Below are 27013 nucleotides of genomic sequence, written 5' to 3'. Positions count from 1 at the left end.
AGCTATACTCCTAGAATTTTTGTTTTCATTATTATACAGTAGAGGGCGCTAATACACATCTTCTGCACAGAATTTCCAAAAAAAACACAAGTGAAGAAGAAAAAGAAACAGCAGATACTAACACATGTAATCTAACAAGATCATCTGACATGAAACAGCATCAAAACTTTGACATTATGGAATAAAATGTCGACCGATGAAGAGGTCATAATCACAGTCAAGCTTTGGGGTGTTGATCGACTCCATCAACGTTTTGATTATCATTCTAAATCCAATTCATAGTCTTTTTCAGCTTTTTGTTCAAAATGTTATATCTTTATTTTTTATTAAACTTACCCACATTAAAGTGTTTAAAAAAAAAGAATGCATGAAGCTAGAATAAAATGTTTTTGTTTACAAGCAGATGCCCTGTTCTTTCTTTGGATGTTTTGTATGTTCAGATATACATGTATCAAAATATATACATATTAAAACATAAACAGGGACATACCGTATTTTTCGGACCATAAAGCCCATCAGTCCAAAAACACGTCATGTCGAGGAAAAAAAAACATATATGTCGCATTGGACTGTAAGTCGCATTATTTAGACCTAAGAACCAAGAGAAAACATTACCGTGTTTTCAGGGTTAGACTACAAGAGCACTGAGCAGCATAGAGCACCCTCTCGCGGCTGTAGATGGTAATGTTTTCTCTTGGTATATTTCTCTTGGTTCATGTCAAATTCATTTCGATAAATAAGTCGCACTTGACTAAGTCGCACGACCAGCCAAATTATGAAAAAAAGTTCGACTTAGGCTACGTTCACACTGCAGGGCTTAATGCTCAATTCCAATTTTTTGAAAAATTTAGATTTTTTTGCAAGGCCGTTCACATTTCCAATTAAATGCTACCTTTTGTGACCTCGCTTCACTTCCATTGACTGGTCTCAGCAGCATAGTCCGCCATGGTTGTTGTTTATCTTCTCGTTCCCGCCTACTTCAACGCAGAATTATGACGTTTGTAATGTATCAATCACGTACGGGACGGATACATGTGGCCTGGCCGTTCAGACGGAGGTCACATTTCAAAAGATCGGATACGTATCGGATTCAGGACCACATACCCAAGTGGCCTCAGTCACATTTGAAAAGATCGGATCTGTGTCGTTCAGACTGTCATGAAAAGATCAGATACAGGTCGCATAGGGGCAAAAAAATCAGAATTGGGTCGTTTCAGCCTGCAGTGTGAACGTAGCCTTATAGTCCGGAAAATACGGATCATACTTAAAGTATGATGTAAAGTTCACTTAAAGAAACTTATGAGTATACTTGCAGACGGTATAAAACTACTAGACTAGTGTTCCTGTAGCTCTATTGGTAGAGCATTGCGTTGGAGGTTCGATTCCCCGGGAACACATGATAGGTAAAAATTGATAGCCTGAATGCACTGTAAGTTGCTTGGGATAAAAGCGTCTGTTAAATGCATAATTTGATTTAATTTAGACTCGTAGTTTACTGAGACTATACTTCAAAGTGTACAAAGTATTTCATTAGTAAACCAAGTCAAGTTAGTATAATTGCAGTACAAACAAACATAGAGGTAAACTAGTTATACTTTATTATTTCTTTCTTATATACTAGAAAGTGGGACAATTTAGTTCAGTACACTTACAAGCATACTACTAGAACACTGACATTTGTATACTTGCTACATAGCCTAATGTAGCCTATACTTAAAAATATAATTTAACTTTAAGTAGGCTATGCTTAATAAAATAAACTTGAAGTATATTACTTTTTGGTAAGGGTAGTTACATGATATAGTCAAGACTGATTTTTTTTTAAAACTGTTTTATAATAAATTTCATATATGCTTATAAAACGAAATTGTGTTCTGATGTTTGGAGAAAATGAATCGCCAGCACATGTTCATGTGACCCTTCCGCTTTCTCACGGATGCTTCCCACAAGCTCATATTCTCCATTTCATATCCTACTGGCAGCACTATCAAATAATTCATCCATAATTCGCAATACGGAGGATATGTGATGCAGCTGAACTGTTATGTGGTGTTTTATGCTTCCCGTTGCTGCTATTTGCTATTAGTTTCCCCACAGTTACGTTACCATTTAAATATCATGAACATGTTATGATATAGCCTACTTAACAAAATAATAATTATATTCATTGCCTTTCCAGTTATGAGATATTTGAGCCTGGACACCGGAGCTGGTGTAATAATATTGTCTATCCTTCTCTCTATCTGATGACTGACTGGTGAGTCGTTCATCGTTTGGTCGCACAGCTGTGGTAACAGCGCCACCCAGTGTTGTGTTTTCAGGCTGCAGTCGTCAGAGCAACGGCATGACGTCGAAGAGCGTAGCTACTGCTGGGACACGGTAGAAAACAGTTGCTATAGTGACCTCCCCATTCAGCCAAACACTCTGAGACCAGTTCAGCGTGGTTTCATCTCTGAAGAAGAAAATTACATTTTTACGGCTGAACAATATTATAATTTTAATACATTCTTGAAATACAGTAATGACCCTCCTTCTTACATGTAAATTATTAAAACTTCTTGAACTGTTTCCCTTGGAGACGGAGGTCAGCATGAACATCATCCTGTCAAACGGCTCTGACTGCAATGATGTATACTAAAGTTGTTACTAACTCTACAGTCACGTACATACTGTTTATTGTTTCAGTTTTCACCTAAATTCATGAAGTCTGTCGGTCTGTCTTTCTGACTGTCTGTCTTTCTGTCTGTCTGTCTGTCTGTCTGTATGACAACACAGATAGGCTACTTTGCACAAAATGGTACAAAACAGGGCCGGACATTCTTTGTTTTTTAAACTAATCATCAGAAGTATTTTCTATTTAGAAATGTTTCATTTCAGTTTTTAAATAAAATGCCTTTTGCAGTTAAAATAAACACCAGAACGAGTAAGAGGAATGCAATTTTTAATCTTTCATTCAGCAGGGACTTCGTTTATAACTGGTTTTTTTTTTTTTTCTTCAGTTTTTCTCAGTCACTTTGGTGCATTTCTCAAATCAGAAATGAAATGTTCAAAACTACTTGTACAACCTCCACATCATTTAGTCATTTATACACATCATAAAACCAGTCTCTAATTTTTTGAACAAATTGTGATTGCTTTTGTACATTCATGCAATTTATTAAGCACATTTATTTGCCGTTTCCTACATTATCAGTTGCTAATGTCATGTCACTCAAAATGTATTATATAGTTTTCTGTGCAGTAGTCTTACTCCTCAAAACATCTAGTCTTTAGTTCATCGTATAAGTCATTAAATACAAAATGGTTAATCTAGTTGTCATAAACTGCACACTTTTTATTTTGACTTTTACAAATTATTATTAGACTTTTTGTCAATTTGTCATGAATTGTGCAAGTGAATCTTTACTAATGAAGAGAATGTAGATGATAAACCAATGATAAACCATTTATCTGAAACAGCTCAAAAGTTCATCGAATCTTCAGTTGGAAAGTTTATACTGTATAGACAGAGGACAACACAAGTTCAATTTTAATTCTGAAAATTTACTTATTTTCATCTTTTTGCCCATATTTCTTTTACTTTTTTATATCACAATGACATTATAAAGATGTTTTTTTTTTTTTGTCTGACCACTATTAAATGTGTAACTGGGAATTATATCCAGTCTCTTTCAATCAATATCCCACATACAGTAATGTGTAAATGTATACTTTTGAAATGGATATATGGCATACGTAAGCATATGGCATACTGTTCAATAGAGTAGTTTACATCAGAACATACATCAGTTATATTGACAACATGACAAAGCAATTTGACTGTCTTATCCATAAACTATGACACAAGGACTTGTCATTCTGATGGCACTGACATGTTCATTGACACAGATATTTATTTTTGAGAGATGAACTAAGGATTTTGAGTGACAGGCTTTTGCAGGTAATTCATGGTGTTTTGCTATTTGTACGAGTTGTTTTGAGAAATGCACTTACTGTTCTGCAAATCTCAAGGATGATTAGAGAAATGTACCAAACCGACTGAGAAAAACTGTAAAATACAACCTGTTATATTAATTTATATTATTATTATTATTTACAACATTCATAATAAATAGTAAAATAGCACAATGAAACATTTAGGTGAATTTCAGCTTTTGCTAAAATTCGTTTAATAGTGCATTTTTGTTTAGTGCACGCGGTCATTTTCTCCACAAAAATTAGGTTGGTATTTTTTTGTTGTTAGTATATTAATTACCACAAGAGGGCGGCTGAGCACCAGTTACTGAAGCACTTCACAGTAAACACCGTCTATGCCCATGACAAAAGTCACAAGACTCAGTGATTTGAAATATGTCCCATCTATTCATAGTTGCACATCCAGTAGATTTAGATTGTGAGGAGGAAGCTTTTGCAATCACTGCCTTGTGCCTCTGCTCTTCAGCACAACTCACAGCAATGCAATGCATACGTGTGCAGGAATGTCCAAATTCTACTGCTATGACACAACAGATAAAGATATAAAGTAAAAAGATACATTTAATTACTGAACAAACAAGAATCACTGTTTTAATCAGTAGAGGTACAAATGGCTGTTATCAGGCTCAATTGGATGTGAAATAAACTGTTAAAATACTGTAAACATAACGTACACAATCGATATAAAAATATACAAAGGTAACTTTAATAACTTGGCCTATAACTTATGCAGATTTATATATATATATATATATATATATATATATATATATATATATATATATATATAGATAGATATATATATATACACACATATATATATAATGGCAACTATGGTTTCATTGTGATGTTCTGGATCATCTAGACAATTTTACTGTTAGCTTTAGTTCCTGACCTTTAAGTTAAAAAAATGGATTACATGTCAGTTCAATTAATGATAAAAACTTCCTTCTCGAAGCAATCAATATTATATCCATGTTCATTTATGAAAAAATAAATGTTTACGAAATCAAGTCATGAAATCAATAACCAAACATCCAATATTAACATTACAGAAAAGATAAAACTATCTCTTGCAACATTTGTAATTTAGTATGTCTGCATAAAGCAGCTTGATTGGTATTTGACAGAAAATGCAGTCCACATCATGTTTCCCCAGCCCCAGTAACCTGACATATCAAACACTCAATCTACAATTGTCAATGTGAGGACCATATCAACTACGGGTCTTTCTACCTAAGGTATCTTATATCAAGAATAATGACAAGGGCAAAGAAAAACCCATCATGTTAAATCAAGAGTGCTATATTTGTGTATCAGCCAAAAGAGCACACAATTTCATTACCCCCGAGCTCATATTATCATATATTTCTGCTTTTAAGGGGTTCAGAGTCCAGCTTGACTTCTATACATCAGCACAAAGCTGGACCGTACATGTGCAGCTCTCCAAATCCTCTGACCTGGATTTGAAGAGCACTTAAAAGGACACTTCAATTTCAAGATGACACAGTTTTTCTCCACTTTAGTACCTCTCCTGAGAGAAAGCTCTGCTGAACACTGTTCTTACAGCACGAAGACTCACCTAACCCCAGAACCAAACCATAATAGCCTTGAAATGTAAAATGTCAACAACTGCACCACTTTATCATAAGCCTCACTTCCCTTGCCTTTCTCTAGTTGTCTAACTATTTAAAAAAAAATGCATTAGTGCAAAATCATTATTGCAACCTTCTCGAGAGCACACAAACATATAAATCAGCAGCAGTTTCAAGTATGACTAAAAACGTTGCACATTTGATCACAACAGAACTGCCATTCAATGAATGCTAAGGAGAAATGAAAATATATGGGAAATGGGCTGATGCTCACACCGATATCTGAAAGCAAACATTCGAGTTATTAGCTTGGCAACACTAGGAGATAATGTGAACTAAAAATAGCCTATTTCGATGTTGTAATCTAATAGTTAATATGTTTTCAATAAAATGGGTACTTGATGGCTCATACAACTCAAATTACGTGGTGTGGTGAGTGCAAAAACATATATAAAAGGTCAACATGCATGAAGCGATATGAACTAGCCTCCACTGTATGGCATACTGTACTGAATATGCAAGTGCACTGCGCCCCTTGTTTCCTTTTGAGGGAACGCAAGTGTTGAGGATCAAGCGGCTTTTATTTTAAGCAGCACAAAGCATACAGAACAACAACTGAGTTCAGAGCATTCTGTTGCGTTTATGGGTCGGGGAGTCTGTGATGACATCGGAGCACTGGACCGAGGTCCGCTTCCTGGTGCCTGAGCTGCCAAGGTGGAGGGCCATCTCCTCCGATATGAAAGTGTTCAAGTCCACATCGTGAAGTCCGTTCCTCCTGCGCCCTGCATTGGAGCTGCCGCTGACATGAGTCGGAGAGCCAGGAGTGCTGGAGCGGACGCTGACGCTGGCCATCGCTCCACTTAAACCTGGAACCAAAGATGAGAGATAATTCACGTGCTTTCAGGTTTCATCATATGGACACTTTTTCACACTTTAAAAACACTGAAAAACTCTGTGTCAACACAAGATTCGCAAAAAATAAATAAATAAATAAATTCTACATAGCATGTGTTTCCAGTGTATTACAGTGATGCTAACTTTGCAGAGGTATGATATTCTGTGCTTGAAAATAAACCTAAAGGTTCTTTCATCCAGATATCCAGCTCTAAAAATACTGAGGATCACAAGGTCCATGTACTTGAACCATGTGGGGCCAGTAGAGAAAATTATATTTTGAATGTCTGCCAACCTATACAAATAGTTAAAAAACAAGATTGTTAAATTAACATAATATACACATATATCATGCCCCCACCCCCCAAAAATACAACTCAAAAGGAGAGCATAAAACACTCAAATAAATAACATATTTCTGCAATTAATTAAGAAATAAAAGTTAGTAATACTTAAATTAGTTTTTCCCTCAAATATTATATATATATATATATATATATATATATATATATATATATATATATATATATATATATATATATATATATATATATATATATATATATATATATCTGTGTGTGTGTGTGTGAAATATATAGCATCATATAGTATCAAATAATATTAGCTTTATACAATGAATTTATAGAGGAGAAAAAAATATTGTATATGGAGCTAATACTATTCTATTGCAATTAAAATATCCACTATATGTAAACTACAAAGTCCAGTCATTAAATGTTAAGACAAATATGTGCACTGCTACTGATACACACTATCATGTTCAGTCAGCTGTATCTTAACTATGAGCAGGCAGTAATATTTACCGTGTAGTGCTATGGCCTCACAGAAGGGCTGTAAATCAGTCTCTACAGATGACACAGAGTCTGATGAAGGTGGTCGGTTAGGAGACATGACAGTCAGTTTGGGAGCTGTTTTAGAAGTCCTTGGTGGTGGCGCTTTTCCACAGAGGAAACTTATCAAATCCTCCCTTCGTATAGTTCTCCTTCGCTTTTTTACCCAGGCCAAAACATCTTTATGACGTCGCTGATGACCAATCTGGATTCCCAAGTCAAAGCTCCTCTTGTGTGCATCAACGCTCTCTGTTAAACAGATCACAGTCAGAAGTAATTATCTTTTCAGTTCAGTCGAGCTCTAGATATGTGCAAACTCAAATGTGTAATAATGAGTTACCTTTGTAAAGATTAGTCACTGCTGTTGCAGCGTTCTGAAACTGCGACCACAACGACAGTCCTTGCTGATGACAGACTCGATCTGCAGACGGGAGTGAAATCAGGGATGCTCACATGACATTAAAGACAGCAAAGATTACTAAAATAGGTCCAGTAGAGCATTCAGATAGGATTTCTATTGTTAACCTTTACACTAAAGACTGAGAAACCCATAGAAAATACCTTTTCTAACCGTGTAGACAATACACGTTGAAATCCACTGGTTTTGCAATGGATTAAACCAGCATTCACAAAAGGTCAACACTATTTATAAACAGACATTAAATGCCTAAGCATAAAATAACTAATTTATTGCTATTATTTATTGAGTATGCTCAAAGAGAATATTCGTTGTTTTTAGTGGAAAGGAGAAAAAAAACATGTACTTTGTAACATGTAACTTGTATATATGTATGTTCCTGTAGCAATTGGTAGAGCAAGGTTGGGGGTTCGACTCCCCGGGAACACATGATAGGTAAAAATTGATAGCCTGAATGCACTGTAAGTCATTTTGGATAAAAGCATCAGCTAAATGCATAAATTAAATTTAATAATAAATAAATAAATAAATAAATAAATAAATAAATAAATACACATTTTATATTAGGCTAATACTACTGCATTTTAAACAAACAATAACCACCATATCACTTATTGTTGAGACAAATATGCACAATAATTATTGGGTAAACTAACTATCCCTTTAAGAGCGAGTTCAAAGGCTGTGTCAAACCCTAGTGTGCTACACGGGTAATTTATATGGGTAAAATAGGTGCGTTTGAACGTGTCTCTCTTGCACAATGGTGAGCAGTTAAGTGCACTTGGTTTTGAAACACGGCCACAATAGGACATATTCTAGCTCACAAACCGGCGGAGCTTTATGTCAAATTGCGTATTTTTATAAACCTATAACGCGTAAATGCTTTCCACTTAAAAATAAGCTTTTCCAGGACAGACCGTTTAATCGAGAGGAACAAAAAAAAGCCGGCTTTCCGTCTAGCCGGCTAGCAAGGCCACTATGACAACGAACTTACTGTCAAACACAGCCAGACCGGCGCAGCTAAAGCTAGCTCTCATTAACACTGTGAAAAACAAACATAAAACCCTGCTTTTTTCACTACTTTAGTGGCCAAATGAGACTTTTAAGTCGTAAAGTGTGGTTTGTTGCAGAAACAACGTGTTTAGGCGATATTTCTCTAGAGCGAGCGGTTTCTTTCGCCGAGCTGCTGGAAGTCGGAGGCCGCTGGTGGGGTCTCCTTCTCCGCGCACAGACCTTTATAAAGTTGGGCCACCGCCGTAGCCGAATTCTGGAAGAGGTGCCAGAGTTTCTCCTGGTTCTGGTCCTCCTCCTCCTCGCTAGGCTCTTCCCTCTCGGCCTCCGCCGCGAGGCACTGCCGCTCCCATTTGGAGAACCAGTGCTCGGGTCCGTGCTCTTGGATCTCCGCCTCGCTCTCCTCCTTCTTCTCCTCCATGATCAATACTGAGAAACTTCGGGGAACTCCTGCTCGTTTTCTCAATGATTTTTTGTCCTCGTGGGGTGACTCGCGTTCTTGAAATCACACGCCACCAGATAAACGTCGGATAATATCCTTAGTTCTGGATCTGCGGGTTTGAATTAAAACGAAATGCAGTGAAATGTTTTGTCTTTTGTGTCGCCGCTCTCGAATTACCCAGGACTGCCGTGTCGCTGTCTGCCCCGGCTCGAGGGTCGCTTTTGCTCTGCGCAGTTTCAGACATTCCTTAAAGTGGGCGGCTCTGATTTAAAACACGCCCGTTTTGTTTTGCGCATGCACGCATCAACGCTATTGCTCTCAGAAAAAGTCGCACACTAACGCCGTGTTCATTTACATGCTACCTTAGCCTTTATATTTATTTTTGTAGCATTTTTTTTTCTCTGTAGGTTATTTTTAAACCCATACAATTTAATCGTCCTGCCATGTTTTAAACAAAAACAAAAGAAAATGTTTGTAGTATAAATATTGGGCTAAAGATTTAAACTTCATTAACTGGCCTGAGTAAATGGTAAGTTAGAAGCTGCATCCGCCTGTTAACCCTTAATTAGCTGGGTTTATAAGATATTTTTTTATATTAGATTTTTTTTTATCAGATACTGTAACTGTCTACTTGTTCTCAGATGTGCATGCACACACATGGGCTAATGTAAGTTATAATAAAACAGATTTTATTGACAAAATACTATTTTCTACATCAATGCAAAGAATGGACAGATGTTGCATCACAGTGATAGCATTTGTAATCTTTTGTCGGTTCAGCATAAATGTGGTGGGAATGTATGGAGTAGCTAAACTGTAAAGCTGACAGCTGTCTCCACATTGCATTATCTTTTGTGAAAGTGAAAAAATGAAGTGACATACAGCCAAGTATAGTGACCCATACTCAGAATTCATGCTCTGCATTTAACCCATCCAAAATGCACACACACACACACACCATGAACTTACACCCAGAGCAGTGAGCAGCCATTTATGCTGCAGCACCCAGGGAGCAGTTGGGGGTTCAGTGCCTTGTTCGTGGTATTGCAGTCCCGAGACTCGGACCCACAACCTTCAAACTCTCTAACCATTAGGCCACAACTAATATCCACTTTAATATTGCCTTATTCAACAATGTGTACACTGCAAGTCAGAATGTGATAGTGGATTTTTTTTTTCAATAATAATTTGATGCATAATATGCTGTCCCTTTTGCCAGGTATATCTGACCCACATATGCATTTTTGTAAGTAAAGTTAAAAATGCATGCTAACCTGGAATCTCAAAGAATGTAGACTGGTTCTGCTTAGATACATTTGCTGAGTGTGAGAATTTTGCTCAAACAAGGTTGGTGTAGAAAGCATGCTAAAAGCAATTGCAATAAATCCAAATGCCATTGAAAGATAATATACCAATATTCAAAATGCCACTTAGTTATTGGTGGAAATACTGTATATAGAATTATAAAATATGCACATGTTTTTTGTAAAGTAACTATTAAAGACAATCTCATCCTATTTCATATGAAAAACTTTTTATAGGGTTGCGCAAAATTATTTTTGAAAAAAACGATCCACTATCACATTCTGACTTGCAGTGTACACATTGAGTAAGGTATTATTAAAAATGAGACAGCTGTCAACGTTACAGTTTAGCAACTCCATACATTCCTACCCTTTGGTTTGCATTTATGCTGAAACGACAAGATTACAAATGCTATCACCGTGATGCAACATCTGTCCATTCTTTAATCAGTTTGCATTGATGTAGAAAATAGAACATGAAATTAATGCAAAGACACTGAAAGCACTGGGGCACCAGGTGTGAAACAATTGCAATAATGCTTAGTCACCCGTGAGGAATTACTATGAGCTTTTATTGTGAAATCAAGGTTGTTGTTTTTTTACCTCTTTTATACAAAAGGCATTTTTCTGCATAAAAAGTAAATCAATGAATCATGATGAGATTGTTCACTAGATGTGGTTTTGGCTAAAAATAAAAGGCTGAAATGGTATTTGGCAGAGATAAATGTTAATTTGAAACAGGACACAAACATCTTGTTCATGCTGATGGATTAACAATATGGCAGCCATTACAGAATACAGATCACCATTTTTTGTTGAATGTCAGATTAGTTTCAGTTTAATTCATTTTCAAAACATGAATGTCTATTACATTTTTCAGAAAAGGCCCAGCTGCTTCTCCTCATTGCCAATAATTTAGCGCAATTAATTAATTAATTAAGGAAAATTATGGATTTTCTCTCTCTCTCTCTCTCTTTTATTTTATTTTTTTTACTACATTTTAATAAAAAACTAACAAACAGGTTTTGATAAAACATTGTAGCAGCTGTGCAACCTTATAAAAAGATATAATTTTAATTTTTGTCTGCAAAACATTGCAAATTCCCACGGCTTAGGTGAACTTGGCACAAATCTCTACATTAAAAATCTGGACTACAGATGCTGAGAAGATCTTCAAGAATATATTGCACAAAACAACGATCAGGATCAGCCTTAACACTTTTTATTTAGGCCTATTTAAATTAATTTTTAATAATTTTTCTTACACTTTCGTGATTGCTGGGATTTGTGTTTTATACTTCCTGTGGCTTAGGTTTTCTGCTGATGTACCTTATTTTAAGAAGTGAGGAAGGGAGGGAGAGTGGAGAAGTTGAAATGATATGTGTGACTGTGTTTTCACTTTTGTGTTCATTTTAATGAACTTTTTAATATCCTTCCATTTCTTTAAAATATACATTATATTCATTATTATAGGAATATTTAATTTATTCGAAGTAGGTGGTCCGAGATTCTTTATTTATTTATGTGTTTAATTTTTTGACAGGAACATTTTTCATTTCGACAAAATAATGAGAAAATCCGATTAAATATCGACCATCTAGCTCCAATTGATTTAAAACTGGAAATGTTTGCGGAATATGTTTGAAGAAGAATCAATAAGCAACTTTTGCTATATAAAATAATACACAAATACACCATAAACTGGGTTGCTGCTATCGGTAATAAAACTAAGACACAACAAAATACTAAAAAACAAAATATACAGAACGAAGCCGCTAAGTTTCAGTAAACTCTGTCGCGAGGCAGCGCTCGTGTTTATGGCGCTCGCGAGGTGTGCGCCACTGTTTGGATCTCGATGCGGATGTGACATTTCATTTCATTTCAAGAGCGCGACCGCCATTTTGAGCTTTACCTCGAGCTGAACATAAACCGCAGGAGCGGGCGAGAGAGACTCTGGCCGTGACCGGGCAAAATTAGCGTTTCTCCTTTGAATAGCCTTCTGGGATGCAGCTTCGGGGTGAACTCGAGCGTTAGATGTTCAGGTTAGCTTCACTTGTGATAACGGCGAGGCGAGACGTGGGCATCTTTGTGAGACTGAACTTCTAAACGAGGACGATTTCACATTAGAGTCTGGTTTGAATGGATAGGTTTTTTCTCCGCTCCCCCCCAAAAGAGGGACAATCGGAGGAGCACACGGACTGGAAATATTGCAGGCAAAGTTGTATTTAGAAAATAAGCTCTCGGAGGCGCATGAGTCGCGCTGTTTATTCCATTGTCACTTTTTCTAGCTCCAGCTGGGCTATATCTGTGTTTTCCCCGGCTGCAGGTTGTTGTGAGTTGCAGTCAGTCCGCACTTCTACGGGGCAACGCCGGGGTTTCATTCATCGGGCCTTAGTTAAGCAGAAGCCCGAGGCTACCGACTATCCTTAACCTTAGCACCCCTTCACCCAGGCGCCGAGATTGGGCGAATAGCGAGCAAATACGTCCGCGTTTCTCTGCCTGCTCCCCCACCGGCCTCCCTTCCTCCATCCCCGGCGCTGACAGCAAACAAGGCCGAGGTCGTCTTAGTGCAGGCCCAGCCGCAAAGGCTCGACCTGTTTACTCCTCCGACTCCCCAGCAGCCTCTGCCCGCGGAACCGTCACCAGACCGGCCCGAGGGAGACAGAGAGCCCAGGCGTCACCCCATCCTAACAGCCGCCGACATGAACCACCATCACACCCAGCAGCAGCAGCAGAAAGCCGGCGAGCAGCAGCTCAGCGAGCCCGAGGACATGGAGATGGAGGGTACGTCAAGGCCTCGTGCGAAATCAAAAGCGCACAGCCTTTCATTTAACCTCACAGTTAACATTAACACACTAATCCAGATCTGTAGCTGTTTTATCGGTTTAACAGCAAACCGCTCTCTCGCATGTTTTGACCCCAATAGCTTGTTAAGGTAACCAGCAGCTAATGTTAACCGTATTTAACGTGCCTCGCTGCATGATGTGTTAAGTTAACGTTACTCAGTCAGCAAGAAGTCCTTCTTATTTGATTAACCTTCTAATTTTAGTCCCGCGGCTTTGTTTTTAAAAATCACACAGTGTTTGATTTATTTAAATAATGCTGTTTGTGTGACCGTTATTTGAGCTGGATCGTCTTCTATTATCGTTTGTCTAGTTATATGCCGCCTGCATTATCGTGGCGCAGCCCATCGTTCAGCTCTTCTATCTATCAAACCGTGTCAGGTTTTCATCTGATTATGTAAGGAGCCCCTCGGTTACACCTGTAGATCCAGTGGGCAACTTTTCAAAAGCATCTAGGGGCAAATGCTCACAGATAAACCCGTTATTTGGACGAACGAGCCTGTGTTCGCGTGCAGAATGGAAAGGATGTAAGTCCACAGTGTATTGTTTGTGTTGTAAATCTGTGATTTAAAACGCAGGGAAACGTTTGCTGTTGAAACCATCCTGAAAGATCCTTTAAGCGGCCATTTATCTACTAACCAGTTCATGATTTAATCTGGCAGTTTAGTGGCGTTTCAGAACATCTATTTGTTTAGACATTTCTGAAACGAATTGCGGCTTCATTGAATGGCTTTCCTCCATAGTCAGCAAATTCTCGTGTCCCGCCACCGGTTTTATTTACTGTTGAGTGCTTGTGTAGGCAAACAAACAGCATCCGATGATGATTGCTGCACAACAGCACCATTTTGAACTATTAGTCGCTTCTGAACTACATTCACCACTGCAGGCTTTATGTGCGATGCATGATCGGTTAAATTGCATGTAAGTTAGCTGTTGCTATGTCTTATTAATGTGTTTCTGTTGTTATTGGCTTTGGATGCATTCCGCATAGGAAGTTGTGCAGCTCGATTAGGGGGAGTGGATGGCAGGTTTATTTCAAGATGGTGGACCGTGTTTTGCACAGGTCGCTTTCTGCAAGGCCTGCTTGCGTCGGTGTTTGTTTATATCTGGGTGACGGCGTGGCCCCCGGCGCGTGATGGCTCACCAAAGGATCCGCGAACCAAGTAATTCATTTACTCCTCGGATAGTGTCGGATGACACGGTTTGCCGAGAATAAGAGCTCGGTTTGCGGAGAGAAACGTTAGCAGCGCGGCTATATGTGTGTGGAGGGGGAGGGGGGTACAACGAGCGGATCAACTCAGAAACAGGTCATTAACGTGGTGTTTTTCCCTCAGTGACACCCTTATTGTTAATAATATAGGGTGCATACCTATGCTGTCATTTGTAAATATAGATTTGATGTGTTTTAGGCATCGCAATGACTGTGCCAGCGCGTGGGGATGCTCCGACTGCGCGCGGGGATTTTCTGCTTCTTCATTGTATAACGAGTCATGCTGTGGTACGGCTCGCCATTTTTAGTGATTACGGCTTTCTTGGCTGTTTTTTTTTTGGCTCGTGCACACCCGCGATCGCAGTTGAAAGGCCATAGAAACACGGTTGCGTAGAAACATGTCTTACTCATTGCGTTTCTGACGTTAATAGTTGCGCTGCATTTCATCAAAGTTCTGCAGTGCACGTGTGGGGGCGTTTCTGATGCTGCTGTCCTGAGACCATCAAGACATGCACATAATCATCACAACACGTATCATATCACAGGCCTAGGAATGCGCAAACGAGGCGCTGCGTGCTCTTATGAAGCATGCAGGTTGGCCTGTTTTTAATCTCACTCATTCAGGTCTTTCACTAATAGGCAGAATGTCTGGTTCACATTGCTGCATGTGTTTTTCAAGGCAAGAACCACCCACTTAGACAGGAAGAAAACCTGTTTGTTTTGTTTTTACATGCATTTTCTGCTGTCTCTATGTGCCATTTGCAAATGGCCTACTTTCCACTTCTAAAGTGGCCATGTTCAAGTGCTTTGTTGTCTGAATAAAATGGGAATCGTGCAGGACACCAGGCTCATTCTTGCCTATTTTGGGGGTAAATCTTATTAAAGGCTAAATGTATCTTAATATGTTTGGTTAAAATCCAATGGATATAAAATCTCATTCATTAATTGCCATTTATACATGATCTTCTCTATCTGGATTCTGGAAATTGGAGACCCTGGACTTGTAGGGAAATAAATGTGAATATGCATCAAATGGGTATTTAGTTCGAGAATATACTTGCCTGTAATGGCAAGAGAAATCCATGTAGATATTGTGGGAAAACTGAATAAAATTGTCACTACAGCAATAGTTTTCTCCTGTGAAGTCAGTGTATAAATGTTTTGGCCTGTGCAATTCCGAAACTAGGGTATCAGAATTATCTCAGAGTGACCTAATCATAAATGGGACTTGAGAGACCATTTATGTCCAATTTCCAACTAGGAAACTTGTACTTATGTTGGGAAGTCATAATTACAACATAATATGCGTTAAAACCCGTTTGCTCTGAGCGAAATGACAATGTACATTTTATACATAACTTAATTTTTTAATACTATTGCATTAGGGCTGCAAGATTGACAAAAATCATAATTGTAGATTATTCCCTTGAAATTGTAATAGTGGTTAATTATGATCACCACAGTTTACATTGATGTTTATACCATTGTTTGATGCACTGCATGTCGTTTTATTTAATGTGAAATAAGCTGAAAACACACTAACTGAAAAACTTAGTGCTTTTCTACAGTATTAATCCTCAAATATCAACTATACATTGGATTGGTTTCTTTAAATTATATATAAAAAAAGAAATGGTATTATGTTATACTAAAAATAAAATAATGGGAAAAACCCTTAAGATAAAATATAAAAAGAAATAACACGTCTTAAGCATGCAGAATAACATAGGTGGACTTTGAACGATTAATTAGCGCTTTGAACGATTACGTAATTGTGGCATCCATAATGGTGATCACGATTAAAAATTTGATTAATTGTGTATCCCTTCATTGCATCCTCTGTATTTTCTCATGTCACGCCCCCAACTCACTATCTCAGGCTCAAAGTAAATGTAGAGCAAATGGTATTTTCCACTTGTAATTATGACATTGTGGTAGGTCTGTGCAAATAATCAAATGTGTTTTTTCATACTTTTCAAGCCGGTTAGTAGTAAATCTCAAGCACATGCTTTTTTTAAGATGGAGCGGCACTTACTAAACAGAACCGGAGTGCACTGACAAGCTACACAATGTCGTGTTCAAAATTGAATGTGATTTCCTATCCATTTTTTAACGCGATATTGGATTGCTTGTCAGTGAACTACAGCTAGATTATTTGCTTAGCCCTACATTGTGGTATGTGCATTAGTAAATATGATCTTTACATAGTGTTTATAGACTACCTTGGACTATTGTAAGCATAATTTTAGATGCCTTCAGTAGTGATTTAGAATCTTTGATGGCTATTGGCTATAGATGCAGATTTCCACTTAATTCTTAATTAATTCAAAAATATATTAGGGAACGTATAGTAATTATGTGTAGAGCTACATATGCTAAATTCTGAATGATCAACTTTAGTTTTTTTGCTGAAAGATGCTCCTGAATGCATTTGTTTACCTGTTGCACAGTGGATATGTGGCACCATAATCAGAGTGAGATTGCAAGAAATCTTATGGGATTGAACCAGTTGACAAGGGAATATCCCATTATGACTTTTTTTTTCAGCTGGGGACCCAGATGATCCTCCAAGAATTCCCCAGAATCCAGTCATCAATGGGAACGTGGCTATGGCGGATGGACACAACAACACAGAGGAGGACATGGAGGATGGTAAGAAACATTGAAGCGCAGCACCATGCACTTTTTTTTTTTAATATCTATTTTAATTTGTCATGTTATAAATGAAAGAACAGCTGCATTTGTAATTATTATAATTTTTTTAATAGACACAAGCTGGCGCTCAGAAGCCACTTTCCGCTTTGTGGTGGAGCGCTTTAGCAGGCTGAGTGAGTCTGTTCTCAGCCCACCCTGTTTTGTGAGAAATCTTCCCTGGAAGATCATGGTGATGCCACGCTTTTACCCAGACAGACCTCACCAGAAGAGCGTTGGATTCTTCCTCCAGTGCAATGCTGAGTCAGACTCTACGTAAGCAATCACTGCCATTACCTTTCCTGGTATAATGATTTCAGTGATGACCTTGCATTGATGGACTTCTTTTCTTTGTGTAAAGTTAATACACTTTGGATTTTTCCATGTATTTAGCTGGTTTCTTTCTTCTGGGTGTTTTTAAACCAAACCTAATTTGATTCCTCCTTGTTTGAAGGTCCTGGTCATGTCATGCTCAAGCCATGCTCAAAATAATCAACTACAAAGATGATGAGAAATCCTTTAGCCGCCGCATTAGTCACCTGTTCTTCCACAAGGAAAACGACTGGGGCTTTTCCAACTTCATGTCATGGAGTGTAAGTTAACATGTTTTGTATGAATGTCTCTGATGAGCTGGTGTTATCAGAAGTGAACAGAACTAATTAGACGATGCTGGTTGATTTCAGGATGTGACTGATCCAGAACGGGGCTTTGTTGAGGATGATAAGGTCACTTTCGAGGTCTATGTTCAAGCTGATGCGCCTCACGGTGTGGCGTAAGTCATTTCATAGTGGCATATGTTTTCAGTGTTGATTAGCTTTTGCAAAGGTAGCTGATGTGACTTGTTTACTTACAGCTGGGATTCAAAGAAACACACTGGTTACGTGGGGTTGAAGAATCAAGGAGCCACGTGTTACATGAACAGCTTACTACAGACTCTCTTCTTCACAAACCAGCTTCGACGGGTGAGACATCTGCCTTTCAATATCAGAATCAGAAGATTTTTTTGCAGTATTAGTACAGAAGGCAGTATGTACCAATAAGCAGATGATAAAAATACAATTCCTTCTCTGCAAATTGATTTTCCTTGTAAGATCCAATGAAATATAACCTACTTTCCAACTGCATCCCTCACCTTACTAAAATTCATGCATTGTGTTGATGATGAGGGAAGATGTAGTTTGTGTTCAGGTGCAGTCAACTGTGGCAATATTTGGAATCTTTTGTTAGTAATATTTGGTTCTTATTCGAGTCGTACATCTCTCCGGATGGGGATCCGCTTTATGCTGGGAAGAAAATGTGAAATAAGAGAAAATATTGATCATCATAACTGGTATCAGTGTGTCCATGTGCTGACAGAGCACAATTTCTCCACAGCAAGTCCTGTTATTAACAGTCTATAACTTTCACCACTTGTTTTTTTTTTTAATAAGAGCATAAAACAATACAATCATGGTAATTTTTTTAATACACTAATATTCAAAAGTTTGGGGTCAATATTTTAAGAACAAAAAGAAATCTCTTAATGCTTACCAAATCTGCAGTTCATTACCGGATCAGTCAGTAAATCATAAAGTAAAAAACTGTGAACACATTCTTTCATGGTCTTTAATGAACAGTATGAACAAGTCCAATATAACAGCTTTTATTTGAAATGTGTGTTTTAAAAAGTATCTTTACTGTCACATTTGATCAATTTAATGTGTCCTTGCTTAGAAGGTTAGTTCACCCAAAAATGTAAATTAGCCCATAAATTACTCATACTAGGTGTATATGACTTTATTTAAGATGAATCCAGTAAGAGTGTTATTAAAAATGTTTAGGTTTAATGCCACTAAGCGGATGTTGCAGTGCTTCGGTCCAGAAAAAGTTAAATAAAAAGCGCCCATCCATTAAAAAAAAGTGTCTCCCACGGCTCTGGGGGCTGAACAAAGGCCTCCTGTAGCAAATCAATGCGTTTTTATAAGAAAATTATCCATATTCAGAATGTAATAATCACATACATCAAAATACATAGAAAAAATTCTAGGAGCATGATGTATGAGGTCAGCTCTGTGCATGCGCCGGTGAGTCTCATGAAAACCAACATTTGTTTACAGGATCAAAGGAAGCAAAGTTTCCTTTCTCTAGTCTCCTCTTGGCTTATATTGAAATCCTCCAAAATTCTTCTTTGTAATTCCTAGTTTTGTGCTTCTAATTAGTGACCATTATTTTGTTTTGATCTCTCCGCTGCACTTCCGCGTTTGTCAATCCAGAGCGGCACATGCGCAGCGCTGACCTCGTACGTCATCCGGCCAGAACTGCTTTTTTACAACTGTTGGCACAAGCTAGATTCAAGTGATTGGTTTAAATATGGTTATTTTTTTACAAAAATACATAGATCTGCTACAAGAGGACTTGGTTCACCCCACCGTTGATGCTGTGCATTTGTCAGAACCTGCTCTGTTTTTGCTTTCCAGGCGGTTTATATGATGCCTACTGAGGGAGATGATTCCTCTAAAAGCGTTCCCCTCGCCCTGCAGAGGGTGTTCTATGAGCTCCAACACAGTGATAAGCCTGTTGGGACAAAGAAGCTGACTAAGTCTTTTGGGTAGGTTATGAATCAGGCACTGACACATGACACGTCTGCCAGTTGACATTCTTGTTTGAGATGTTAAGTGAGTGTTTCATGTTGTTCCTTGTCATTCAATGTTTTTTGCTCAGCTGACGTTCTTGTTAATTTTTCTGAATTGCAAATCAATTTAATTCCAGCTTTTCTTTCCAGTTAAGTGTGCTATTTGTATGCGTTTATAATTATTCTAGCCATGATGCAATAAAGGCTTTTAAAATTTTTGGCTTGACCTTGAGTGCCCTGGCGATGAACCTTTAAGTTTGCATATTCAGTGTATTTCTTGTAAAAATCCAAAATTAAACTTTTTTTTTTTTTTTTTTCAATTCAATTTTTTTCCTTCTTGAGTTCAGTTCTTACTGGTGGAAATCTATAGAAAGTTTCTCTGTTTAATTAGACCCTCTAAAACATTGTAAGCAATTAATAGTTTATTTAAGGGGCATTTGGCCTAGATGTTATGCTGGAAGATCAGAGACTTGAGTTTGTTTTTGGCTGCTAATGCCATTGTATAAATATTCATAGTAGGGGTGTAACGATACGCGTATTCGTATTGAACCGTTCGGTACGAGGCTTTCGGTTCGGTACGCGGTACGCATTATGTACCGAACGGTTCGTTGGACTAATTAATTAAATTTGGAAAATAAAAAAGGTGTGTGAAATATAATGTTATGCGTTCAACAAGGTAGCCCAATTACCCAAACGACGTAACAGGCAATGCCCCTGACACCCCCGAAGAAAAAAAAACACCAACTTATATGTTTATGTTAGGCTACTCAGTCAGGCGCTCGCTCACTCAGTACGCGCTGAAGGCTCGGTACTACGAGCCCCGCACGTCACCTGTAGGAGAGAAAAAACATCAATCCGTGGCGACGGTTTTGCAATCCGTCCCCTCAGTTTATAAACCGTGCTCATGAATTAATAAACTGTTCACTCGGTTTAACAAATCGTACCCAGGATTAACAAACCGTGCCCACGAATTCCCAGTCCGTGCGTTTAGATAAACCGTACCCTCGGTTTTTGAATCCGTACCCACGAATTCATAATCCGTGCGCACGCTTTCGCAATCCGTTCCCTCGGATTTGAAAACTGACACGCATTTTACACTTAACAGTGAAACATGCATCTAACTCCGGCAGGTGGGGTGAGGTGGGTGGAGCTTAGTATAATAAAATCACAAAAATAAGTCTTCATGTTAAGAAAGAATTGTACACAAGCATTTCCAAAACTGTCCAAAGGTTATTTAAAAATAAAGCAATTCACAAATTATTTTATGACAAATATTTTTACTGTCTTGTACTCATTTATTTAGCCTACAAATTAAAATTATAAAAAATAACTTTATTTTTATTTGTATCATTATTATATATTATTAAACAGGTTATGCATAAGAATCTTTTATCCAAAATAACTTACAAAAGAGGAAAAAATTACTCCAGAGTCAGTCACAATGCCAGGTTTATTGCACAATAATAATCAAGTGCTATTATAGATTATCAGCAATTGAACAAGATTTTAATGCGCATCTTTCTTATTAAATCTTTGTATTCCACCTCGTACTACACTTGATAGAGAATCACTTAAGACACTTTGCTGTAAACCTATTCCACATAATAATATTCAATAAAACTGTATGTTAACACGTAGGAGTTTGCTGCATGAATCCGTGAGTACGGTTTACAAATCCGAGGGAACGGATTGCGAAAGCGTGCGCACGGATTATGAATTCGTGGGTACGGATTCAAAAACCGAGGGTACGGTTTACAAAATCTAAGTGCACGGATTGGAAATTCGTGGGCACGGTTTGTTAATCCGTGGGCACGATTTGTTAAATCGAGTGAACAGTTTATGAATTCGTGAGTACAGTTTATAAACTGAGGGGACGGATTGCAAAACCGTCGCCACGGATTGCTTTTTTTTCTCCTAGGTGACGTCCCGGGCTCCGTATACGGACATCACCGCAGCGAATGGTGCATTTACGTTATAGCCGCGGATATGAGACCTTACTCTGTAGTGGAAAACGCAGGTTTTAAGAACATGCTTAATGTAATTGAGCCCCATTACAATATTCCTTCACGAGCCCATTTCAGACAGACCGTAATTCCTGCTTTGTTCCAAAAAACATAAGCCCAAATAGAGAACCAATTGAGTAAAAACACACTAAATATAAAGAGTTATAGAGTTCCATATAAAAAGTTACATCTTTGTATTTGTTCATAACCACTACAACAATATTACATTTAATTTAAAAAAAAAAATTTATAAGGAGCTATTTTTGTTTTATACAGTATGCTGCTAAGAAAACACCATAGAAGATGGGTAAAGAATAGCTCCATCATTGTTCAATGTAAAAAAAACACATACTTTGTTAGTTTTAATAAATAAAACATTTTTTAAAAAATCAAGGAAATTTATCTGCCAATTTTTTCTTTTTGCTGTATCTAAAACGTACCGAACCGTACCGAACCGAACCGTGACATCAGTGTATTGAACCGAACCGTGAATTTTGTGAACCGTTACACCCCTAATTCATAGTCATGCGACTGTTTGTTTACCATTTATCCATACATATGTTTATATTTTGAAATGTGTCTGTTTCTACAGATGGGAGACTCTAGACAGTTTCATGCAGCATGATGTACAGGAACTGTGCCGAGTGGTGAGTAGCCTGACCTCCATGGATCCCCTTGGATCCTTCTCTTTTAACTCCTTGATCAATTGAGGGATTATTAATGTCAGATTAGATGAACATGATTTGGGTCCAACCATTGCATTTAATTTTTTTAGCTGTTGGACAATGTGGAGAACAAGATGAAAGGAACTTGTGTGGAAGGCACAATCCCAAAACTCTTCAGAGGCAAGATGGTGGTAAGTCACCAGGACTCTCTCTGTGGTTTCGCTCTACATCGGATTCATTTATTCAGCCTCACCACATTTGGGTGTTTTCTTAATTTCAGTCCTACATCCAGTGTAAGCATGTGGACTATCGGTCAGAAAGAATAGAGGATTACTACGACATCCAACTCAGCATAAAAGGAAAGAAAAACAGTAAGTGTGGCTTTCTCTGATCTGCTGTCTTCTGTCCTCCCTTCTGTTCCAGGAAGACCTTTATTCTAATGTGGTCTGTAATTGTATACATTTTCCGACATCTTCCAGGACAAAATCAACACATTCAGCTCAGACTGCTTCAGATACCATTTAATAATGTTGTGTAGGACTGCACACAGTATCTGCTATACTTGTGTTGAGGTTACTAATGCACCTTCTCTGCCCTGCAGTCTTTGAGTCATTCAAGGATTATGTGGCAGTGGAACAGCTGGATGGGGATAACAAATATGATGCAGGGGAACATGGTCTACAGGTGAGGGGTTTGCATACATCACCCTTCAGTGTTAACAAACCCTAAAAGTGATGTCACATTTACCTTAATCATCTCAAAAGATGTTGGAATCTCGTGTGAGGGACACAAGGTGAAATTTTCTCCATGTGCACTACACTTGGGATTCAATTTGAAGTTAACATGCAAATTTGTAGTGTTCACTAATTTAAACCAGCTATTAAAAGTGATAGCTAAGTGGTGCATTGATAACCGATTGACGATGGGCAACAGACTAACTTGACAAAAAGTTGTTGAAGTCTTGATGTGACTGTGCCTTAATTCTATACAGTTAGTATCATCTTGTTGTGCCTGATGCATATTTAAATTAATTTTACTGGAGATTTGACCTTATTTGTGGTTCATTTGTCTTTTAGGAAGCAGAGAAGGGTGTAAAGTTCCTGACCTTCCCTCCTATTCTGCACCTACAGCTCATGAGGTTCATGTACGACCCTCAGACTGACCAAAATATTAAGATAAATGACAGGTAAAAAAATGTTTTACCCCCTAATGTGTAGATGTAAAACTGTTCTAATCTGTGTGTAAGGTCTGTTGTTTTTGTGATGTAATGACAAGGATATTTCTTTTGAAGTAAATTTAGTGATGGCTGAAAAAAGCATTGTGATTTATGGGTGGTCTGAATAAATGTGTGCCATGCAGAGAGGGAGATTACGCTCTTAAAATATCTTTGAGAGTGACACTAAATGATGTTTGTCGACTGAACACCTACTTGAATATGGACTGGAGGGTGCATTTAAAGAGACACTCTCCATAATCTCTTGGTCACTTTCACTCGTATGATGTAAGAGAAATGGAGGCTGAGCCTGATACTTGATGTTGTGCACCAAAGGTTTGAATTCCCAGAGCAGTTACCTCTGGATGAGTTTCTGCAGAAGCCAGATGTTAAAGACCCAGCCAACTACATTCTCCACGCCGTCTTGGTGCACAGCGGAGACAACCACGGTGGTCACTACGTCGTCTACCTTAATCCTAAAGGAGACGGCAAAGTGAGTGTCACCGCACCAATAGTGAGAAACTTTCTTTTCAGGGGTCTCTAGTTTTTTTTGGTTTGGTGGTTAGCGGGTTGGATTTTGTGGGTGGCTTGTGGTTGCATGAAATGTTTTGTCAATATTGTAAGAGTAAAACCTTAACACATTGGAGGGCTCCAGACTGAGACTGAATTTTGGTGTTTTCTGCATATTAAGCATTAATTTATCTAGCAGTGACTGTTTTCTTTGAAAATAAGGAATGTTTCCTAAGCACTAAATCAGCATATAAAAATTATTTCTTGAAGGATCTTGTGACAGTGAATACTGGAGAAATGGCTGCTTTGCCATCACAGGAACATGTTCATAGCGAGAAATGTCGTGTGTAGCCTTTAAAGGCTGGTTCACACGGCAGGATAAATAGGCCGATTTTAGCCCCGATTCACCCCTTCCGACAATCTTAGGATGCTCCGATTATCGTAAAATAATCTGATCAAATATTCCTGCCATGTGTGGTGTGTTAAGACTGCTCTCCTCTGCTCGGAAGAATGTCGGGACCGCTCCGATCTCAAATCGGGGATATCCAACATATTGGATTTATTTGGCCCGATTTCTTCTCATGTGTGGTGTCCCCCGAGGACAAACAATCACGCAGCCTGTGGACTGTGGCGTGTAGCCAATCAGAAAGCGAGGTGACAAGGCGGTGAGGAAGTACAAAACAGCCAGCGTATATAATATAACAAATACAAATAAGTCGATGGGCATAACTACATCCACAACTGCAGTCCACCAGAGTACATGGAAACGAATAAATGAACGTTTATTTCAACGGTAATTAATCTGTGTAGTACGTAACAACATTTCTATGAGAGAAAATATCAACTTATCTCCATATCATGATGTAGCAAGTATAGTCCATGCTCGTGTTGTGTCCACCTCTTTGACCATCACCTTTTCTTGTTTTTCTTATGTTTTTTTCTGTTAAAAACAAAGCACAAACTATGGCCACTGCGTCCTCTTCGTCCGCCATGATTGTTTACTCTAAAGTCACGTTTGATCTCGAGGGATTTTGCGATTTTCCCGTCTGACCTGGGAATGCTCGGGAGTCAAATCGGTTCGTGTGTGATGTGTTGATATTGCCGTGTGGCTGCACACCACACACTGAACGACCAAAACTGTTAGACCCGTGATTTTTTTTATTGCCGTGTGTGTGGGTCTCTCAGGTTTGGAAAATCGGCTGACAATTTTAAAATCGTCCCGTGTGAACCAGCCTTAAGATGCTACACTATATAGGCTAACTGATAAAATCGTCAGGGCAGCATGGACAACATCTTTTTGTGCAAACTGTGTGACCATTATTACAGTTAACTATGTGAGGTGATATGGAACTGTAATTCGGTCAAAAGAGCTGCCAGGAACTACATTTCATCGTGTGTTTCCCAGAAAGAAATAGCACACCTCAGAGCGTTCGTCAGCAAATCAGATTCAAGCATTCAACGGCCCCAGTAGTATAACTTCATTTATTAAATAGATAGTCAAACCAAAATTTATTCGGACACCTTCAACCTTTTTCACATTTTCAAAAAACAGTTTATTCTTTATAGTTTAGAAGATGGTAATATAATATATGACACGAACTCCGAGTTATACTGTGTGTCAGAACAAATTCATCTTGTTAATGTTGGATAACTTTGATAGGAAGGTATGTAATGGTTTACAATCAATCAATTTTCAGACCGCTGTTAGTATGTCAATTTTTAAACAACTATCAATACTTATTTGGGAAGCCTTTAGTCTTAATGACTGCCTGTAGTAGAGCTGTAATCGGGCCTTAAAAGTTAGGCCCGACAGGACCTGAGCCCGACAAGTAAATTTTGATTGACAGCTTTTTTTAAAGCCCAAAACCCGTTTTCAGCCCGACGTTATTCAAATGTGTGCACACACACAGCTCTTTTGCCTTTTGTCAAGAATGAGTCATTTAAACATGTTTTAACAATTTATTCATGACAAACGTAGACTACACCACTTGGAAGTTGGAATAAAGAAATAAAATAAGTCCTCTGTGACATCTTAACAAATTGGCCTAGGCTCATTTAGCCTATAAATAGACCAACGCACCAATAAAATCGAGTCTTTTTTTAACAAATAAAATTATGATAAATTTTTAATTAAGATGGGTATTTGGCAATAACGAAATTAAGATAAAGGTTCCGCCGGATTTGCTTCGCCACTAGCACTATTTTGCTATGCCCACAAAGAATCAGAAATATTTTCTCTGAATAAAGTTTTTGTTACTTTAATTTATTTGCTCTATGGTTCATCATCTTTAATATAATAGCATTAGAGCTGCTCCTTTATTAAAATTATTTATTTTTTTTATATCTGAAACGAGCTGTGAATTATATTCAAAGCCACTCATATAATACAGAAGCACTCAAAGCAAAAAGCGCAACGTGTGCATGTTTGTACTAGTGCAGAATAAGGGGCCGTTCACACATCACGCCTAAAAACATGTGGAAAACACTAGGCGCACCGCTTTCTACTTCTTTCCAAAGCGCTCGGGCAGTTGCGCCCCTGAGGCGTCTGCCTTTGCTAAGCAACCATGACGTGCTCTCTCCATGAAGACGCGGAAATTTCAGCAAAGGATAAATGAATTTGCAGCTCTAAAAATCGCTTGCAGTAGCTCTGCTACTAAATTTATTTCAAAATGGCAATACATATACAACTATGGTCAGCTGTTCCTTCATCTTGGCTGAGCTTTCAATGTTGTCATGGGAAAGGATGCAGCTGATTGGTTGGTTCTTGTCACATGACC

General features: G+C 38.1%; 2 protein-coding genes across 5 annotated transcripts in view; one reads left to right on the top strand and one right to left on the bottom strand.

The window, feature by feature from the left end:
- Positions 1-6132: 6132 nt before the first annotated feature.
- LOC127951791 (HUWE1-associated protein modifying stress responses) lies at positions 6133-9439 on the bottom strand. The gene is made up of 4 exons (XM_052549832.1): positions 8967-9439; positions 7656-7736; positions 7289-7564; positions 6133-6436 (listed from the first exon to the last, which is right to left on the bottom strand). The coding sequence occupies exons 1-4, from the start codon at positions 9163-9165 to the stop codon at positions 6192-6194; spliced, it is 801 nt and encodes a 266-aa protein (XP_052405792.1). The 5' UTR covers positions 9166-9439; the 3' UTR covers positions 6133-6191.
- Positions 9440-11855: 2416 nt separating this feature from the next.
- The window catches only part of usp7 (ubiquitin specific peptidase 7 (herpes virus-associated)), a 25555-nt gene continuing 10397 nt past the window's right edge, over positions 11856-27013 (top strand). Inside the window, exons 1-13 of one of the 4 annotated variants that reach the window (XM_052549825.1) lie at positions 11856-13274; positions 17091-17195; positions 17312-17510; positions 17689-17827; positions 17918-18006; positions 18088-18196; positions 19691-19821; positions 22441-22495; positions 22624-22704; positions 22794-22884; positions 23115-23197; positions 23590-23699; positions 24063-24240. In XM_052549825.1, coding sequence (XP_052405785.1) covers positions 13193-13274; positions 17091-17195; positions 17312-17510; positions 17689-17827; positions 17918-18006; positions 18088-18196; positions 19691-19821; positions 22441-22495; positions 22624-22704; positions 22794-22884; positions 23115-23197; positions 23590-23699; positions 24063-24240 — 1452 coding nt within the window. In that variant the 5' untranslated portion in view covers positions 11856-13192. Of the gene's footprint in view, positions 13275-13837; positions 13861-14351; positions 14497-17090; positions 17196-17311; positions 17511-17688; positions 17828-17917; positions 18007-18087; positions 18197-19690; positions 19822-22440; positions 22496-22623; positions 22705-22793; positions 22885-23114; positions 23198-23589; positions 23700-24062; positions 24241-27013 lie in introns of those variants that run through there. The other 3 variants (XM_052549827.1, XM_052549829.1, XM_052549828.1) reach the window with 3 other exon arrangements.

This window comes from Carassius gibelio, chromosome B3 (assembly GCF_023724105.1).
Source record: "Carassius gibelio isolate Cgi1373 ecotype wild population from Czech Republic chromosome B3, carGib1.2-hapl.c, whole genome shotgun sequence".
NCBI lineage: Eukaryota > Metazoa > Chordata > Actinopteri > Cypriniformes > Cyprinidae > Carassius > Carassius gibelio.
Note: the sequence above shows the minus strand (reverse complement) of the source record. Positions and strands in the feature narration are given on the sequence as shown.

Bases quoted from the DNA above. Each gene is read 5' to 3' on its own strand.
- LOC127951791 (XM_052549832.1), bottom strand. From the start codon at position 9,165: ATGGAGGAGAAGAAGGAGGAGAGCGAGGCGGAGATCCAAGAGCACGGA. The intron at 7,565-7,655 runs GTAACTCATTAT...TCTGTTTAACAG, and splicing joins AGTGACTAATCTTTACAAAG to AGAGCGTTGATGCACACAAG. The intron at 6,437-7,288 runs GTAAATATTACT...CTTTGGTTCCAG, and splicing joins TGAGGCCATAGCACTACACG to GTTTAAGTGGAGCGATGGCC.